Source organism: Typopeltis vanoorti, chromosome 3 (assembly GCF_054136105.1).
Source record: "Typopeltis vanoorti isolate ZY-2024b chromosome 3, IOZ_Tvanoo_1.0, whole genome shotgun sequence".
NCBI lineage: Eukaryota > Metazoa > Arthropoda > Arachnida > Uropygi > Thelyphonidae > Typopeltis > Typopeltis vanoorti.
The window spans coordinates 56,118,768-56,137,050 of NC_143551.1; the positions used below are offsets into that span (position 1 = coordinate 56,118,768).

General features: G+C 35.2%; 1 protein-coding gene across 1 annotated transcript in view; it reads left to right on the forward strand.

Annotated features, from left to right (window-relative positions):
• LOC150108168 (CYFIP-related Rac1 interactor B-like) overlaps nt 1-18,283 on the forward strand; it is a 184,850-nt gene that overhangs the window by 134,999 nt on the left and 31,568 nt on the right. Inside the window, exon 8 of the mRNA XM_090415625.1 lies at nt 13,508-13,710. Within this exon, the coding sequence (XP_090271751.1) occupies nt 13,508-13,710 (203 nt within the window). The remainder of the gene's footprint in view (nt 1-13,507; nt 13,711-18,283) is intronic.

Consider the following 18,283-nt stretch of genomic DNA (forward strand, 5'->3'; position numbering starts at 1 on the left):
TGTCCAGTGCAAGAGCACCACTCTGCTTATTGGAGGCCTGAGGTGGCTTGAAAAAAAAGTTCCATGTTTGCTCTCTAGAGCAGGGTTTCTGGACACTTTTAAACAATACATAAAAATATAATATATATAATCAATAAAAATAGAAAAACAAAAAAAAAGAGGAAATATAGAAAAGTAGAAAAGCCTATCATGGACACTAGTGGCTTCTGCCCATTTATTTATTAAAAATAAATAAATAAAGATGTGTCCATGCATACTTAATAACATATTACTTGCATCTCTATTAATATATATTTGCAAGTGTGACATAAATGCTCCACTTATTAGAGGCTTGAAGTGGCTTGAAAGGTTTTGGCTTGGATTTTGTACACACTCCAGAATCCCATTCTGGAGTGTGTACAAAAAATAAATAGAAAATGATTTTTTAAAAATAATAAAAAAAATCCTTTAACTACCTAAGGTACAAATGTACTATAAGGTTACACCCTTTTATGGGTTGGAAAAAAAAAAAAAAAAAGGAAAATAAAGATACTTGATTATATGTGATCATATTGTATTTAATTATTATTAAGAGAGACCTCCAGAGAGTCAGGAACTCATTGAGGGAGGCCACATACTATGCTTACCAACTAACGTGCTTGTTCTTGAATTCATTCACACTACTTGTACAAACAACATCCAATGGCAGTCCACATGCCAATCATGTACTACTCTATAAGAGAAAAATCTAGATTTCAACCCCTTCTTAGTGGCATTCATTCTCAGCTTCCATGGATGCCCTCCTATCCTTTCCCCACCCTCCATAAAGTAAAAAATTCCATCAACCGAAATTCTGCATGACCCTTTCAAAATTTGTAAGTCACAATCATATAACCCCTCTTTCTCCTGTTTGCTAATGTCTACAGTCTACAAATTCTAAATCTGTCTTCTAATCAGTGTTCCACAATCCTGATATAACTTTTAATACTCTCCTTTGCACTCTCTCCACTGTATCTGAATCACAATAGAATCCAGGAGACCAATTTTGCGGTCTCCTGGTAAACCACACAATAGTCCAAGTGAGGTCTTATCAAGGCCTTGTAAAGAGACAACATCACTTCCTTATCTTTATATGTGAAAGTTTGTTTCAGCATTGCAGAAATCTTTTGAGTTGTATTTGCAATCTTTGTTATATGGCTTCTGAACTTCAACTTGCTATCTACTAACACTTCAAGAACTCTAGCCTTATCGTTTTGTTCTAGCAGTAACCCACCAATATAATACGACATTGGATATCTAATCATTCCAAAGTGAATGACTACATTTACTGACATCCATTTTTACATTCTCCCAATTCCAGTCTGTTCAAATCATTTTGCAAGTATTTTATTGCACAATATCAGCATTCCTGATTACCCTACCTATCTTTGCATCATCAGCAAATAGTTGTATGTCGCCTGTCAAATCCTTCCCAATATCATTAATGTACAGATTGAATAATAGTTGACCAAGCACTGATCCTTGTGATACGCCACTGGTTACATTACATTCATTAAATCTTGCAGACTCACATCTCACGTATACCACTTTTCGATATCTGTTAACTATCCTCTCATCCACGCTAATATTTTATAATCCAAACCCATATTCTCCAATTTATGCAACAGTCTTCTGTGCTGTATTCTATTATATAATATTATATATATATTATAGCCTTAGCAAAAATCTAAAAGTATCATAGTGTATCCATTCCCCTTGTCTAGTTCAATCATAACATTATTATACAAGGGTAGTCTGAAAAGTTCTCGGCCTCGACCATAAAGAGCAACACTATCAGCAAGATTTTTTTTTCTACGTTGGTACATCTGTCATAAGCATCCATGTGAAATTGCAAGTTATTCTATCAAGTAGTTCATTTTATACAGCTGTCTGAAGCAAAAGTGTTGCCTATATCCCTTGAAATGGATAAAATTGAGTATTGTGTGGTTATAAAATTCTTTGTAAAAGAAGGTTTAATGCCAAAATAAATTCATTTTAAGTTTATAAAAGTTTATGGGCAGTCTTCTCCTTCGTTTTCAACAATTAAAAAATGGGCTGCCGAGCTTAACACGTTCATTGCCAATCACTTGATATCGCGTGATGCGAGTTCTCACCTGGCGGCCGATCACACAAAATTCCAATTTTCAGCTTGGCAATGGACATGTTAAACATGGTCGTACCAGCCTTGAAGATGATCCAAGTGAAGGACATCCAAAAAGTGTAACAACACTAGAAATCATTGATCCAGTGCACGATATGGTATTGGATGACCGGCGAGACAAAGTGCGTGAAATTGCTGAGACTATAAGCCTTTCAAAAGAACGTGTAGGATATATTTTGCATGAAGAATTGCAAATGAAAAAGCTTTGTGCAAGATGGGTGTCGTGCTGGCTTGCAGCAGATCAAAAATGCACTCACATGAAAATCTGAACAGTTCTTGATGTGTTTTAACAAGAAGAAAACTGATTTTGTGTGTCGATTTATTACTGTGGATGAGACTTGGACTCACCATTACACACCAGAATCCAAATAGCAGTCAAAACAGTGGACAGAAGCCTGTTGTTCAGCACCAAAAAAGACGTCAGTTCCATCAGCAGCGAAGGTCATGGCATCGATGTTTTGGGATGCTTAAGGCACTTTGTTTATTAATTATTTTGAAAAGGGTAAAACAATAACTGGGTGTTGGATTCTAATTATGTAGAAAATAGAATAAATGTTATTTGATTCAGAATCCAACATGATTTTCCATCCCAGAGGCTGCGTTGTAAATATTATTTATTGTAAATAACGTAAATGTAATTTGATATCATATAACTACCTTAAATATATCAATTATTTAATCAAAGAAATGTGTTAATGGTAAATAGATTCTGTATTAATTATTATTAAGCTATTTTATTTATTGTCATGTCAATATTATAGAAGCTTATATTTGTAATTTAACTACACATTTATTAAAATGCAAACATTCTATTTATTCTTTTTGTGAACGTTTAACGTTATGTAATAACTGAATGTAGTTATATAGCCTAATGTAACATTCGCGAGAATGTTTACGTTTATCGGTTGTCATAGAGACGCATGAAATAAACGAGCGCGAGTGAAGGGAGCGTGGGCAGAATAAGAAGAGAAAATATATACGTAGTAAGAGAGTCGGAACAGAATTTTGGAACTAAAAGGTAGCAAGGAGGAAAACTAGAGAAGTAAAAGTAAATAAAAGGTTCTTAAGGGTAGGAGTTGAGTAGATATTTTTTTTTTATATAAGTGAATCTTATAGTTGGCTGAAAGCAAAATCAGCCGTGGTAATAAAAGGAAATTAATGCCGTAATCGGATAATTAGAGAACTGGACATTCAATGAAGAATTCTGAATAAATCCAGTCAGTCTAGAATTACGACTTATTTCTACGCTACCATAAAAGGAATTGTACGGAGTTTAACTAGTTGATGTGGGATAAACAAGAATAATTAATGTACCCTATAGTTGTTGTCTAGAGATATAAAGCGCGATTAATAATGTTTTAGTTATAACCTTGGAGAAGTCTTATAAATGTGTTTCGCAAGTGTAATAAATATAAATTGAAGGTGTGCTCACAAAATATTGGAAGTACTGAAGATTATTTCTGGTAAGGACAGTCATATTAGTTTATCTCGGTGTATGAAGATTTAAGTATTAGTTCCGTTGCGCTGTTTCTAACATTAACTGTAGTATATCATCGAGGCTGAGAGTTGAAAATATAGTCACATTGAAATAATATCTGCCGTGGTTAGTGCCTGTTATGAGTTAATCATAGAGTGAAGCTGAGAGATACATGGAAACTGATTAAATAAGAAATTCTATTGTAATAAATTGAGTAAAGAAACTTTGTGATTCTGAAACTGTGAATTTGTATGTGAAAGTTTGGAAGATTGATTTATTGTGAATGACTTGACCTAATGTACTAACTTGACTGGGTTGTCATATTAAGAAGTGGAATTCATGTATTTGTTATATAACCATATATTAAATGTTTTGTTTGTTAATTTAAATATTGTGTTTGCCTGAATTTCTTTTTACTGCACCATTCACAAAAATTCGAATCTAGCGGGAATCCCAGAAAGAAAATAAATACTTCGGCCTGAATGAATGAAAAGACTGCTAACTAATTTTGAATTGATCCTACTAATTCATATAGACTTATCTAAGGATAGAGTGGCGCAGTATAATAGAAATTTCTCTACCCTTAGATCTGTGATTAATTTGCAATTAGTTTTCCTTTATTTTATGAAAATGACTTTTAGCAAGATGGCGGATTCGAACGTCAAGAGAACACGTCACGACATGGGGAATATTTTCTGATCTTTTAACCAGACTAGACAAAAAAATTAGTGAGAAAAGATTCGGTTTGCAGAAGAAAAAAATTATCTTTCATCAGGACAATGCGCCTGCCCACAAAGGTGTTTTGGCAATGGAAAAATTAAGGGCTCTGCACTGTGAGTTGTTGGAACATCCATCCTGTTCTCCAGATTTGGCTCCCTCTGACTTCTGTCTCTTCCCAAAACTAAAACTCTGGGCTTTCTGATCAGCATTTTTCTTTGAATATCAAGAGGTGATTGCAGCTGTAGAGGAGTATTTTGCAGATCTTACTGAGAAGCACTACAGGGACGGGATAATGGCACTGGAGCCTCGCTGGAATAAATGTATTAGTCTTAAGGGAGATTATGTTGAAAAATATAAATAATTTTGAAATTATAAATTTGTTTTTTCATTGTTTGGTTTTTTTCAGAACTTTTCAGACCACCTCATAAAATGTGAGCAAGTTGCTAAAACATGACCCTCCCTTAGTAAACCCTTGCTGTTCATTGCAAAGTAGAGATTCACTGCCAACCCATTTTTGAATTTGAGCCCTAACTAATTTTTCCAAAATCTTCACTACCACTCTTGAGTTTCATTTCAGACAAATTATGGAGACTACAACCGTGTTAGAAATAATTATTTTAGTTTCCCAACATATCGACCTTCATATTAATGTCATCGTCTGGAGTATATACACATATATACAGAGACGGGCTATATTACATTTCACATAGTATGCTAAAGAGACAATGATTTGATCAACGGTTACTCTACTGTCCTGACCCCTAGTGAAAAAATAAAATAAAATAACTATATGAAAGCTATATTCTGTTTATGACAACATCAGAGAATTCCCCTCCCTCCCCCATAGATAGTTTGATAACAGCAAAAGTGATGTCCATTCATTTCTATGAGAATTGTTATATTAGATTTAAGATCCTGGATTACCTATAGTCCTATTTATAATTAATTCTTAGAGAGGAAGGTTGTGCAGGTAGAATATGTGTCTTTCATATTCTTGGGATTTTAGACTGTCATTATTGTTAAGATTAGGGTATTTGATAAGAATTTCACATCATCATATCATATGTTCACTGGACATCCACAGATGCCATATAGTCACTCCAGTGTTTGTGATGTGCGACACCAGTCCTCGCCATGTAGCCCTATTCTGTGTTTTTCTGGAGGCTTCAACTCTCTGAAGATCAGTCACTTCTCACACACCATCCATCCATCTCATTGATGGTCTACCCCTTCCTCTTTTTCCAGGAACTTTACCTTCTATTACTGTTCTGAGAATTCCTCCTTCCATCCTTTCAATGTGTCCAAAATATTTTAACTTTCTTCTATCAATATCCTTAAGGAGCCTTAAAATTCTACTGATCTTTTCTAACACCATTCATTTGTATGCCTTTTAGTATATGATATCCTCGACAGCCTTCTGTAACACTACATCTAAAAAGCAGCTATTCTTTTCTTGTCTGACTTCTTTAGGTTCCAAGTATCCATGGTGGAAAAACTGTATCCAAAATCCTCAACTTTGTTCCCATGGAGATAGATCCATCCTTCCAGATTTTAGACAATTCTCTGACTTTTGTTTTAGCCATTTCTAATCTTCTTCTGATGTCTTCTGAACAGCAATTCTTCACATTAATAATGGATCCCAGGTACTCAAACTTGCTGACTTCCTTAATTCTTTCTCCATTAACGTATACTTGATTCCCAAGAGCTTCCCTGTTTGTATTTCCTTTAAGAACCATAATCTTTGTCCTGCTAGGATTGAGTTGAAGTCCTCTGTTATACTGTTCTTGTTAACTTTATCAAAAATTTGTCCTAGTTCTTCCTTTTTATTACAGAGGAGTACGGTATCATTAGCATACCTCAGATTACTGATCAATCTACCACCTATCCTAATTCCTATCTTGAGCTTATCCAATACTTCACACATGATGTCCTCCACATATATACTAAGGAAGTGAGGAGAAAGTAAACATCCTTGCCTAACTCCTTTTCCCACCTGAAGCTAATCTGTCAATCCAACACCTGTTCTTACTGTGGCTTCTTGCTCCCTTTACAAGTTGACAATCAACCTGATAGTGTGTTGAGGAAAACCCATTATTTTCATTACTTCCCACAGTTTCACATGCTGAACACAGTCAAAAGCTTTAGTCTGAGAAACACATTACCAGAGGGATTCTGAATTCTTTATATTTTTCTATGATCTGTCTAAGGCAAAGGATCTAATCTCTGGTGCCCTTACCTTTCCTAAAACCTGCTTGTTCCTTGGGCATCTCTGCCTCAACTTTGGACTCAATCCTACTTAGCATGATCTTCAATAAAATTTTGCTTGCCTGAGATATTAAACTAATAGTTCTATAGTTGGAAGCCTTCATATCTCCTTTCTTATGTGGTGATATTTAAACTGACTTCTTCCAGTCTCTAGGCCATGATCCTGTCTCCCATATCCTTATAATTAATCTATGAAACACTCTTATCCCCCTATCTCCTGTGGCTTTAATTAACTCTGCTGGGATTCCATCTGCACCTGGGGCCTTATTGCTGTTAAGCTGCTTAACTGCTTTTTCAACTTTGTGCCTAAGTGGAAGAGACTCCAAATCAGAATTTTCCTGGTGAGAGGTTCCCCTCCAAATTTTCCTTATCCACTCTCTTGTACAGTTTCTTCAGTCAATTCTATTTAAATTATTCAGGGCATGATCAGAAAGGCCAGCTTTACCAGAGTTATTAAATTTAATGTGCCATTTATGTTCCTTTTTTCTGATAGGAATTGTGCATCCTGTTTCCCCTATATAGAGCAAATTTATAGGTGCAATGAATACAGTATACACTAGGCTGGGCCAGCAGAGGAAGTGGATCCTTGGATGAGTTGAGTAAGTTCTTTAATTTTGCAGGAAGTTTAAAAGTGACTTTAAGGTTGTATTTCTGTAGTTTTCTGTTTATTTTATCTGATATCCCTTTAATGTATGGAATGGTTACAGTTTTCTTGTAGTCTAGTTTATATTTGTTTTTAAGTGAGGTCTTGTGAAGAATTTTGTTGATAGTATTTTGGCTGTAGCCATTTTTAGGAAGGTATTGCTGATAACTTTTAATTCATCTTTAAGTGCTTATTCATTGGAGCAAATCTTCAGAACCCTGTTTTTTAGTGTGTTAATGACACCTAGTTTTTGTGTTGGGTGGTGGTAGGAGTTTATGTGAAGGTTTCTGGTAAACAGTGAAGGAAAGACTGCCAGAAGGAAGAAGTGTGACACGTGTATCTAGAAAGAAAGTGTGTTCAGCTTTTCAATATCAATTGTGAATTGTATGCGTGTGAATATATATGTGAATTTGTGTTTTATGTTTAGGTGGCTGAGGAAAGTGTATAATAACTAAACTTTAAATCATTAAAATGAACTATAAACCATTTAGGACTATTATTTGAATAAATATATTAGAATGTTTTTCAAGAAAGGGCCAAGATTCTCACCAATAGGAAGCAGCACGGAAAACCTGATGCAAATATAAAGCCGACATGACATAGACTCCACTTTGTGTGATCTGAAGACGGATCATCTTCCTCTTTTTTAAAATTTTGTAGTTCATCTTTGATATGAGACCATTATGAAATCACTAATTATTTTTCAGTTTTAGTCCTCATATTTTAATTTCTGCATTTTTACTTTCCATATATATTTATCTCTATTTTCACCCCTCCTTTTACAAAAAAATTTCTAATGTATTTATTCAAATAATAGTCCTAATAGCTTATAGTTCATTATTCATTCTTTATTTTAATGGTTTCAAGTTCAGTTATATCTAAACAGTCATCCCTTGAGTTATGTCCATGATGCCATAAGGAAATAAATAACATTCTTGACTATACTTGAACAAGATACAAGCGAGTGTAAAGTAAAAAGATTTCTATTTATCAACAATGCATCACACTTAGTGGCAACAGCACATTCAGCAGTAACCTTCCTCAGCAGTCTGCAATCGGCATGTCTTTAACAGTTCCTCTGTTGATTTTGTGTTTGAGAAATAGGTTATTTTTGTATTTATCATTAAATATTTCACGATATTTTGTGCAACATGGCCCCTATACGCCCAATCAAAACACCTAGTGAAGAATCACTGAAAAAGAGGGGAGCAATTGATCTTGAAATGAAGTTGCAAGTTATAAAGCAACATGAATCTGGTAAGCCTATCAATGTGATTGCACATGACTTTGGATGGTCTCATTCTGCAGTGATGACCATTTTAAAAAATAAGAATAAAATCATAGAGACTGTGAAAGGATCTGCTTCCATTAAATTGATAATAGTAATGAAGCAAAGACAAGATCCTATTTGTGATATGGAAAAAGCTACTTGCATCATGAATAGAGGACCTGAACCAAAAACACATACCCCTTAGCACTTGGACCACATCCACTAAGGCACTAAGTCTCATCAATGTGTTGAAGGAGATAGCAGGGCCCAATTACAACTACAAATTCAATTCTTCTTGTTGGTTCATGAGATTCAAGCAGCGTTTTGCACTGCATAATGTGAAAATGTATGGTGAATCTGCAGGTGCAGATGAGAAGACTGCCAAGGAGTTTGTGGAGAAGTTGGATAAAATTATTATGGAGGAAAATTATTTGCCACAGCAAATATTTAATATGGATGAGACTTCTTGTTTTGGTAAAAAATGCCCAAACAGACATTCATCTGCATAAAGCTAAAATCTATGCCTGGTTTCAAAGCTCTTAAAGACCGTATTATGATTCTCTTGGGGGGGGGGGTAATGTGATTTGATATAAACTGAAACCATTTCTCATATGATACAGTGAGAATCCATGAGCCTTCAAAAACATTAAGAAGCATACTCTTCCAGTTCATTATCAGAGCAGTAAGTCGTGGATGACTTGGAAATTGTTTGAGGATGCCTTAATTAACTGAAATGAAATATGCAAGTGAAATGGAAAGCTATTGTGAAAAAAAATGTAGAACTTAAAATTTTATTAATTCTAGATAATGCTCCAAGTCATTGATGATCTTCATCCCAAGATCAAAGTCATGTTTCTCCCTCCAAATACTACTTCATTGATCCAACTAATGGATCAGGGAGTTCTTGCAGTATTTAAGGCTTATTATTATCTATGGAGAACTTTTCTCACAAGCCATTTCTGCCACTGAAGGAAATAATCACTCTCATGCTATTAAAAATATTACTCCTAAGAGATTTACTACTAATAAGTAGCATTCAACATTGGGGGGGGGGGGGGGCATGTCTTCAGCATTTTGAGAACATCGCTAAATGCAGAGAACATTTCTGCAAGACCCTTCACTCTGAAGAAGTGAATGATGACACCATAGTTCAACTCATGGAAAGTGCCTCTAAAGAGTTGACCAACAAAGAATTGGTCGAACTAGAAGAACAGTGTGTTGCAGAGAAAGAAGATCAAGAAAAGGAAGAGGGAAAAGAGAAACAAGAAGAGATAGTTAAACAGTTCAGAGTGAAGGGTCTTGCAGAAATGCAAGACCCATTTAAGAGGACTTAAATAAAAATAATTCTAAAAGTGCTTTTCAAATTATCAATAAGTTAACCAAACCTTTTACCGCAATTAATTGGAGCATAGAAGATGAAGATGGAACTCCTATCACGGATAACCAGAAAATAATTGATAGACAGAAATGTTACGCAGCCAAGCTTTTTTTCAAAAGGACCCTCAACTGACCGATGATATTTGGGGCAGAATTTTGCCAGGAGGTTCGGAGGAAGGAGATTACCCGATATTAAAAGAAGAAGTTATTGCAGCAGTTAGCTCCTCAAAAATTGGAAAATCACCGGGAAGTGATGGTGTCACAGTGGAACTGATACGCGAAGGAAATGACATCATCATAGACACCTTGCTAAATTTATTCCAGAACGTATGGAACACAGAGACTTGGCCTTCTGATTGGCGGACTTCTGTCCTTGTACCTATCCCTAAAAAGGGAAACAGCAATAAATGTAGCAACTGTAGAACAATAAGCCTTATTAGTCATCCAAGCAAAATCCTGTTAAAAATATTATTGTCAAGAATCGAAAAGAAAATAGAAAGCAGACTATCAGATGAACAAGCAGGTTTCCGGAAGGCCAGAAGCACAATTGACCATATTTTTTTACAATACACATACTAGGCGAAAAATACATAGAACATAACAAAATAATTTGTCACAACTTCTTAGACCTTCAAAAAGCTTTTGACTCAATATGGCACGAGGCATTATGGAAAATTTTAGAACATTGTGGTATTGACAACAAAATCATTAGGATTATTAAATATTTTTATTCCTCATCTGATATGAGAATTGAAATTAAAAATTACAGCATTGAACCGTTCCGGGCAGAACAGGGGGGGTAAGACATTTTGCATCTTGTCCCCTCTTCTTTTTAATTGTTTTCTGGAATATGTCATAGATGAAGCTCTTTATGAATATGACACTGGAATAGTAGTTGGCGGACTAAGAATAAATAACTTGCGTTTCGCTGACGATATCGATCTTCTGGCAGAAAGTGAAGAAGAATTACAAGAGATAACCAGCCGTGTTTTCAGAACATTAAAAAAAATGGATTATATATAAACCTACAAAAAACAAAAACAATGATAACCTCAAAATCAGACATTGAATTCTTAAAGATAGAAATTGGCAATAAACAAATTGAGAATGTAAAGAAGTTCACTTATCTAGGAAGCATGTTGAGTCAAGTTGGTCGTTCAAAAATCAACATTAAATACCGAATTGCTAAGGCAACCTTGGCCCTACAGAAGTTAAAACCATTGTGGGGAGATAACAGAATAGTAATCACAACCAGACTAAGACTAATTGACACCTTGGTGAATTCTGTCCTCTTGTATGGTTGTGAGGGCTGGACTTTATTGAAGGAAGATGATAGGAGACTCCTGTTTTTCGAAATGAACATTAAAGAAGACTTTTGAGAATTCCCTATGCTGCTCTCGAAACCAATGAAAATGTCCGAAAACTGATTGATTCGATAGATGGGAGAAAAAGGGAAAATATTCTGACAGTCATCAGAAGAAGACAGATGAAATGGTTCGGACATGTGGAGAGGGCTAATGGCATTCCAAAGCAAGCACTAGAAGGAATCATTCTGGGGTCAAGGGTTAGGGGCTGACCTCGATTAAAATGGGCTGATAACATCAAAAAATGGACAAATTCCTCCCTTTCTCAACTGACATCAAGAACAAGAGACTGAGATGACTGGAGGAGGCTAGCAAAGAGTGTTACCTACCAGCCATGACCCAACAGTTCATTTAGGACTACGGGAGAAGAAGAATATTACTGCAGCTTTGGAACAAAGTGACCTCTCAGTGTATAATGGCATATGGAAAAACATATTAAAAAGATTTGTGCATGATTTTGGAAGTTTTAAAAAAAATTAAGACTTTTGTAAATTGAGGGAAGAAATAGTTGGCTGGCAAACAATCTGAATCTTGAAGTGAATAATGACAACATAGTTCAACTCATGGAAAGTGCCTCTAAAGAGTTGACCAACAAAGAATTGGTCAAACTGGAAGAACAGTGTGTTGCAGAGAAAGAAGAACAAGAAAAGGAAGAGGGAAAAGAGAAATAAGAAGACGTAGTTAAATAGTTCAGAGTGATGGGTCTTGCAGAAATGTTCTCAAAATGGCTGAAGACATGGACTCCCCCCCCCCCCCCCCCCCCAATGTTGAACGCTACTTATTAGTAGAAAGGAAAGTACATGATGTGTTTGCTTGCTATTAACACATTTATGATGAAAAGAAGAGGAATAAGCAAACCACATTGGACATTTTCATAAAAAAATTGCTTTTAATAGTTATGATATCTGTAACTCTTCTGATACAGAAGAAATAATGCATATTCCTATCCCTTATGTGCAAGACATTAGTGAACGCATAGTGAAAGTTTTAAAACTGCTGAGTATTTTTGTTGCCTTTTGCCCCATCAGAAAAATGTCCACCTTTCTTGCTTCTCTTAAGGACAAGCCTCCACATCTTAATTATCTAGGCATCTACCAGGTTCCTTGCACTTGTTGGTTATCTTATTTCAGACACACAGGAAGATTTGCTTTTATTCAGCTAGAAGAACACAAGTCTTATATTCAGTACCTTGAGTTTGGATAGTCTGGACTTGCGGAGCATGCTGTCAACACTAGACATAGAGTTTGGAACAAGACAAGAGTTCTTCATAAAAGTTAGTTCCTCATGGACTGCTTTATAAAGAATCATGTGAAACTTTACTTTACTCTCCTAACTTAAACAGATCCGGTGGTCTACATTTATCTCATTTGTGGAAGATAGTACTTTTTAAATCAGCTAATCTTTCCTATCTTTATTTTGTCTATATGTGTATATAGTTTTTTTTTTTTTTTTTTAAGATAAATTTACTGACCTTTTTAGTTTGAGTTTCTCCTATTGCTTCTGCCTTAGTATCTCCACTCTGGGCCTGGCTCCCACTAACGAGACCTTAATAAAGGTCTCGTCAGTGGGAGCCAGGCCCAGACAGCAGTATACATGTCTGCAAGGAGGTGTGCTATGCATTATGGGAGATACTGAGACAAGGAGTTGAGAGCTTGATCCACCTTTTGCTGCGAGTTGCCCAGTATTGTACAACCTTGCCTCAGTCCTGAAGATATTTTCAGGTGCAAACTTTGTTTGCTCACACTTGGATAAAGGATTAAACTAAATTTATTATAATGACCTTTTTAGTTATCTTACATTAGCTACTTAGGTGGTGCTTTTTAGAATTGTTTGTTAATGTTCAGTTGTCTTTATGTGTTTTACTGAAGATGATGTGATACTTTGGTGAATCTATGCTAATAAAATATATTAGGTGAGTTTTTATCCGGTATTATAATTAATTAAAAATGGTTTCTTCTTTTGATGCATGACTTCTTAAGCTCCACAGGTTATTATTTTTCTATCTTTGCAGTCACCTTTATCAAATTATCTTTAATAAATGTTATGAATGATAAATATTTATTTAATCATTCACAAATTAATTTTATTATTAAGTGTGCTTAGTTCATTTTTAACTTTTTTCCCACTCATATTTTGTTTTATTGTTTTTCAATTATGTATTTCAAACTTTAATAGCATGCTTTAAACTATAGACAATGAATCTTGTTCCCAGGAGCCTATTGACGAAGAACTGGAAGTCCCTAATGAATTAGCCAATAGAATGTCCTTGTTTTATGCACATGCAACACCTATGTTGAAAGTACTTAGTGATGCTACCATGCGGTTTGTAGCAGAAAATAAAGATTTACCAATAGAAAATACAACAGAAACCCTTGGTACCATGGCTAAAGTGTGTCAGAGAATGGTTGAACACAGGTAAATAATATTTTATGTTTATGGTTTTGTATTTTTGGGCAAATGCACAGCATTGTTCTTGTGATTAATGGTTAAACAATGTTTTAGCACTAGCACTCTTGTAGCAAAACTTGAATTATACATAGTTTATTTCTAGTAAACATTTACAGCTTAATTTTTAATAAAGCATTTTCTTTAAGAAGGAAAATCCCTATTGAAGCTGCTTCGGGATTGTAATTATATAAGTAAGAGGAGATTTCCACATGAAATCTCGCCTTTTTCATAATGCCTGTTAGTTGGTATCCATCTCAATATCCTGTTAGTTCTTTTCCACATGGTTCTGAGGATGGGCTGTTTGTGCCTTAGCTATCAAAACTGTGTTTTATATTGCCTGAAACTATGTATGTAACGGTTCGGTATAATTTGATGTCATGCTGGCTGGGGAGATCAAAAGCGAGCAAACAGTGAAAGGTCATCCTTTCACTGTTTGCTCCTGGAATAATCTTTGCAGAATTAAAGATAGATACTATTAATGTACAAAATATCAAAGAATACTTTGTATGTTGATGGTGTTAGCAGAAGAATTAGCGAAATACCGTATTGATATTACTCAACTTGGTATTTCTCATCATGTAACCCATTTATTCAGACAAATGTGAAGAAATGAGCTCAATTCTAAACAAAGGTATAGAATTATTTTTTTAGGAAATGAAAGCATAATGTTTACACTAAACATAAACGTATTGAATATGAGGCAGTTTCACTTAATGATGTGGACAAATTTAAAAATGTGAAATTGAATAATATATGTGTCTGTAGTTTACTGAAAATGCCAGTAAAGAAGAAGAAGGATTTTTCAGAAATTAGAAAGGCAGCTAGAATAAAGGAAAAACTGATTCTTGTCTACCTACACAGCAGAGTAATAAATCCCAAGAATACCCTAAGAAAATATGGAGAAAAGGGTAGAGTTAATATGATAATACCATATACCTGCTAGAATTCTACCCAAAACAAATTTTATTTGAATTGCTGTTATTAACATGAATTGCCATCACTAACACTCTGCTTTTGCATAAAAATATGAATAATTTCATATGGAGATAACAACAGTCATGCGTGTGCACACCACACTCACACTCATATGTGAAAAAAAGAACAATCTTAATGATAACATTATCGTTAATAGTAATATTCATGTTGGAGCGTGATACAAGTGTATAGAGATACAGGGGTATATCTATACACTGTACTACATTTGGATGTGAAATAATTGATTATTATCTAAACTGTTGACTGATAGAATGTAGGCTCAGATATACAAATATTACTGGAGAAAATGTAAAAAAAAACATTGAAAAAACTCCTTCCAAAACCACTTTTTGAAAAAAAAAAAGTTTGAAAAGCTTGAAATGGTATCACTCTCCTTCCCAACCCTTTTTTTCTTTCTCTCTTCCAAAGAAAACCTTTTCATTCAGTATACCAACCTGTAATAAACAATCATTTGAACCTATAGCTGTTACCCATCTTTCTTTTTCATCATCATCATCATCAAATTCCTGCCATGTACCCTCAAGGGGTGTACAGGATATGACAGTACTACATGAAAAATTTACATCATTACTAACTTCCTATCTACAATTTTCCTCCAAATCAGTCTGTTACTTGTCAAGACTCTAACATTATCAGATCTTATATTTCTATCGTCTAAGGCACTTTGTACCGTATCAATCCACCTATATCTTGGTCTTCCTCTGGGTCGTTTTCCTGCCAACCTGGCAGAGAACACTTGTTTTGCTAATCTTTCCTCTCCCATTCTATTTAAGTGACCATACCATCTGAGATTAGCTCTGCTAACGCATTCCTGGATGTTGACAATGTCAAGTTCTTTCCTAATATCCTCATTTTTAATATGATATTGCCATTGATGCCATCTGTTCACACCTCTAATCTTTCTCAGGACTCTCATATCTGCGGTTTCTAGTCTTTGGTCAAGTGTTTTACTTCTGACCCAGCTCTCAGATCCATAAGTTAAAATTGGTTTGAACACAGTCTTGTATACAGCTAATTTAGTGTTCCGACTAATTTCTTTCTTATTCCATATGAATTTATTCAATTGACTTCCCACCATACCAGCTTTGCTGATTCTGTTGTCTATTTCTATATTTAGTTTACCATCTTCAGTAAAAATTGTGCCTAAGTAGCTGAAATGTTTTACTTGTTCCACAGGTTCTCCATTCACAACACAGTTGACATTTTCAATGATTCTGCCTATTTTCATTGTCTTTGTCTTTTTATTGCTGACCTTCATACCATATCTATTACAACAGCTATTCAATTTAGTCAGAGAATCTTGCAGACTTGTAGCGGATTTATTTAGAAGTATAACATCATCCGCATAAAGCAAAGAGCTGACATTAACATCTCCAATTTTGATATCAGGTTTAATACCACATTCCTTCATAATGTGATCCATATAGATAATGAATAACAGAGGGGATAATGTACATCCTTGTCTCACACCAGATTTAACATTAAACCATCTTCCTGTACTTCCTTCAATTCTAACTGCTGACTCACAACTCAAATAAAGACTAAGTATTGCTTGATATAATGCCCCATTGACACCATATAACTGCAGCGTATTGAATAGCTTCTCTCTTGGCACCTTGTCATATGCCTTTTCCAAATCGACAAAACTTAAATACAGATCTTTGTTATATTCCCATGCTTTCTCGACTATTTGTCGTAAAGTGAAGATCTGATCCTGACAGCCTCTATTTGGCCTGAATCCAGCTTGTTCTTCACCAAGCTTTTCTTCCACAATTCTTCTCAACCGTTTCTCAAGTATACTTGCATAGATCTTGCCAGGAACACTCAGTAGGGAAATACCTCTGTAATTCTCACATTCAGTTTTATTTCCCTTTTTATATATGGGTACTATGAGAGCTCTACTCCAATCATCGGGAATTCGTCCCTCTGTCCAGGCTTTCTGAACTATGCAGTGCAGCCACTGTAAGACTCTTATACCACCATACTTCAGCATTTCTGGTCGAATATCATCTACTCCTGCTGCCTTTCCACATTTCAAGCCTTTGATGGCTTTTTCTACTTCAAGTATGGATATGTATTCCTGACTGCATGCCTGGTCAGTGTTTTTTATCACTGTGCTGTCATCACTGCTTGTTTCATTTAGCAGTTTTTCAAAGTAATTACTCCATACTTCAAGGATATCTTTTTCTCCTGTTTTCATTTCACTTTTATCATCTCTAATTCCTTTTACAGCACTCTTTCCTCCATTCCTAAGCTTCTTCAACAACCTCCAGAATATTTTGCCACCTTCTTGATATTTATTTTCTATATTCTTGCCAAAGTCCTCCCATGACTTTTGTTTAGCTAGTTTTACACACTGTTTAGCTTTCTTACATTTGTCTCTGTATTCTGTAAGAGTAAAAGCTGACTTATTTGCCAGGAACTTTTGATATGCTTTCTTCTTTTCCTTCACTGCCTCTTTAACTTCCTGTGTCCACCAGGGAGTTCTGATTTTTTTATCTTTGCACACAACCTCACCACATGCCTCTCTGGCAGAATCAATCAATGTTTCCTTCAGAGTTTGCCACTGAATCTCCAAGGTTTGATTCCTGTTCTCAAACTCTTTCATTTTCTTTTCAATAATATTTCTGTATTTTAGTCTACAGTTTACATCTCAGAGCTGCTCAACTTTTATTCGCTTTAAAACTTTCTTACATGTTATTCTTTTCAATATGAAATTCAATTTTATCCTGCTCAAGACTAAATAGTGATCACTTCCAATTTCAAATCCTCTGTACACTCTGGTGTCCTGCACCAGGGAGAAAACATCACTATCAACAATAACATAGTCAATGAGACTTTTCTTATTCCTAGCCTCTTCTCTCCATGTGAATTTGTGCACATTTTTATGTTGGAACATGGTGTTAGTAATAACCAGTCCATGTCCTGAGCAGAAATCCAACAGATATTTGCCATTATTATTAGCTTTGCTCTTTTCTCCAAATTTTCCCAAAATATTTTTGTATGTCTCACAATCATTTCCTACTCTACTATTTAGATCCCCAACAAGGTCCAACTTTTCCTTTTTCATTGTGTCAGTTGCTTTTTCTAAAGCCTCAAAAAATTCCTCCACTTCTACCTTAGTAGAACCTTCTGTGGGACCATAGGCACAAATAAGTCTCATTGTCCAGTTCCCCATTCTCATATTTGCCCACATTACTCTACTTGAGACTGACTGCCATTCAAGAAGATTAGCCTCGTATTTTGTGTTGAATACTATGGCTACTCCTTCTTTTCCTTGATTGTTATTGCCTGAATATAACATTTTGTATTTATTGCTCAGAAAGATATCACCAGTTTTGGTCTTTTTTGTTTCAGTCACCCCTATTATGTCGATCTGGTACTTATCTAATTCCTCAGCTAGCTCCATTTCTTTGCCATTCAGGCTTCTTACATTGATAGTACCGATCTTTAACTCTGGTGATGTTGAGTTGGGGTTTGTTTTCAGATTTGTTCCAGTAGCTGACTTTTCGCTGTTCGCCCTGGTTCCCTGGCGAAAACAACG